This window comes from Gekko japonicus, unplaced genomic scaffold (genome assembly GCF_001447785.1).
Source record: "Gekko japonicus isolate JY-2015 unplaced genomic scaffold, Gekko_japonicus_V1.1 scaffold3029, whole genome shotgun sequence".
Classification (NCBI taxonomy): domain Eukaryota; kingdom Metazoa; phylum Chordata; class Lepidosauria; order Squamata; family Gekkonidae; genus Gekko; species Gekko japonicus.
In genome coordinates this window covers 107807-110294 of record NW_015164754.1, presented here as the reverse complement: position 1 = coordinate 110294, position 2488 = coordinate 107807, and the positions used below count along the sequence as shown (strand labels likewise).

The following is a 2488-nucleotide window of genomic DNA, read 5'->3' as shown; positions in this document are numbered from 1 at the left end:
TTTCCTGCGTTTTAGTTTCAGTATGGCCTTTTTTATCTCCTTGTTCCTCAGAGTGTATATTACGGGGTTCAGGAAAGGGGTCACCGTGGTGTAGAAGACGGCCACCATCCCTCCCAGTGGATCCTGTGCCCCAGGTCTCAGGTAGGTAAAAGAGAGAGGGATGTAGCAGGTCATCACAATGATGACGTGGGACGTGCAAGTGGAGAAGGCGCGCCGCTTCCCTTCAGCACTCTGGATCCTCAGGATGGTGGAGACGATGTACACATAAGACGTTAGGATAAGGAGGAAGCAAGTCATGGCGACGATCCCAACGTCAACCAAGGTCACCATCTCGTTGAGCGACGTGTCGGCACAGGCAAGCTTCAGCACAGCTGGGATGTCACAGAAGATGTAGCTCACTCTATTATCTGGCCCATAAGGCAGACGGAAGGTGAGGGCTGTCTCCATGGCTGAGTGCAAGCAGCCACCCGCCCAGGTGCCCATAGCAAGCCAAAGGCACGCCTTGCTGTTCATGAGGGTGCCATAATGGAGTGGGCGGCAGATGGCCAGGAAGCGGTCGTAAGCCATGACAGTGTACAGGAAACATTCTCAGCATCCCACAAAGTGGTAGAAGAAGAGCTGGGTCACACAGCCCCCGAAAGAGATGACGCCGCCATCTTCCAGAAACACAGCGATCAACTTGGGCACCACCACTGTGGATGTGGCGATATCCAGGACAGACAAGTGGCAGAGGAACCAGTACATGGGCTTGTGAAGCTGTGGATCATACACGACAGCCCAAAGGACCAGGAGGTTACTAAGGAGGGTCAGCAAATAGATGCACACAAAAAAGAAAAACAAAGGGACCCGTAGCTCAGGAGGGTATGGGACCCCCAACAGGACAAATGTCATCAGTGTTTGGTTGTCACACTCCATTTCACTCATGGATGCAAGGATTATCTCTGCAACACACAGAGGAGAGTGACCGAGTAAGGAGACCTTTGAAAATGCTGAAACATCTGGGATACCTTGCCAACTTTCATACAATTTGCTATATATCTATGTGGGTGGGTCTAGTTCCCATGTATTATAAGAGAATGAGTTCTGAACTGAAATTATTTTCTCAGAAACCCTCCGTTCGGCAACTTGAATTGTTATATCCACATACCTGCGCCATTCTGCTTCCTGTACTATGGACAAATGAGTTTATTGACGGCATTACATCCCTACCCTCTGATAACTGCAAGTTCTGCTCACATCCTCTCTCTTCTTGACTTCTGATAAGAACATAAGAGACACCAATGTTGGATCAGGCCAAAGGCCCCTCCAGTCCAACACTCTGTATCACACAGAGGCCAGAAATACCAGGTGCCATCAGGAGGTCCACCAGTGGGGCCAGGACATTAGAAGCCCTCCCACTGTTGACCCCCCCCCAAGCACCAAGAAGACAGAGCATCACTTGCCCCAGAGTCCCTATCTATACCTTGTGGCTAATAGCCACTGATGGACCTCTGCTCCATATGCTTATCTAATTCCCTTTTGCAGAAATTCCATAGCAGAAATTCTTGGGTTCAGTCACTGTTATGGCTAGTTAATATTGTCTTGGGTAGAAGGGCTAATGGAGGAAAGGCAGTCTAGTGTAGCCCAATCTCAAGAGATCTCAGAAGCTAAGCAGGGTTGGCGCTTGGATGGGAGACCACCAAGAAAGACTTTTGCAAAGGAAGGCAATGACAAACCACCTCTGTCTCTCACTTTCCTTGAAAACCACTTGCTGGGGTCATCATCAGTGGGTTGCAACTTGACAGCACTTACTTACGTACGTAACAAGGCTGAAAAGGATCTCTCCCTGAGATGATAGCTGTTACTAATCAGAGAAGACGATACTGGACTTGATACGTGTTTTCAAGTGGATCTTTGCAGCCGTGAGAACTAGAACACTCGAGAGAACAGACAGATGGCACTCCCAGGTGTGAAAGAAAGACAGGTCTCCTCCCAGTCTCTAACACCACAGTGTTATACAGATTCTCCTTCCTGGTGTAGGCATAGTAGTGCCTGTTTTACTACTAACGGTGAGGTTCTGCAGATGTTTCTCCTCTTGGTCAATTGTTACCACAATCCACTCTATTCTACTATCTGGTATAAAATGGAGCCAGAGACCATTGTCACACTGAGGTCAACAGAGAAGCCACCTGCTCTAACGTTATCTTTTAACCCCGACATTACAATCATTTTGATGTGAAGTCAACCATTTTTCTCCAGTCAAGTGTCCTTGAAAAGCAGGCCAACAAACAGGAAACAGACATTTTGGTCAGAGGGGTGTTACATTTCCACCCCTGAGAAAGTTGTCAGTAATCATCGGCAAAGAAAAAAAGATTGCTGGCATTGATGAGGAAAGTAGATCATTTGCTCCATAGTTCTGGCTTTTTCCTGCACCTTCTGGAGTCTTTATAACATTGTGTTCTTGTGTGATCTCACATACGGCTTTCCTCCCTTGTGCATTTCTTGTGCA

The 2488-nt window shown here is 47.8% G+C and overlaps 1 protein-coding gene across 1 annotated transcript in view; it reads right to left on the bottom strand.

Annotated features, from left to right (window-relative positions):
- LOC107109093 (olfactory receptor 10G6-like) overlaps positions 1-915 on the bottom strand; it is a 1737-nt gene extending 822 nt beyond the window's left edge. Inside the window, 1 exon segment of the mRNA XM_015409663.1 lies at positions 9-915. Coding sequence (XP_015265149.1) covers positions 9-915 — 907 coding nt within the window.
- Positions 916-2488: the final 1573 nt, after the last annotated feature.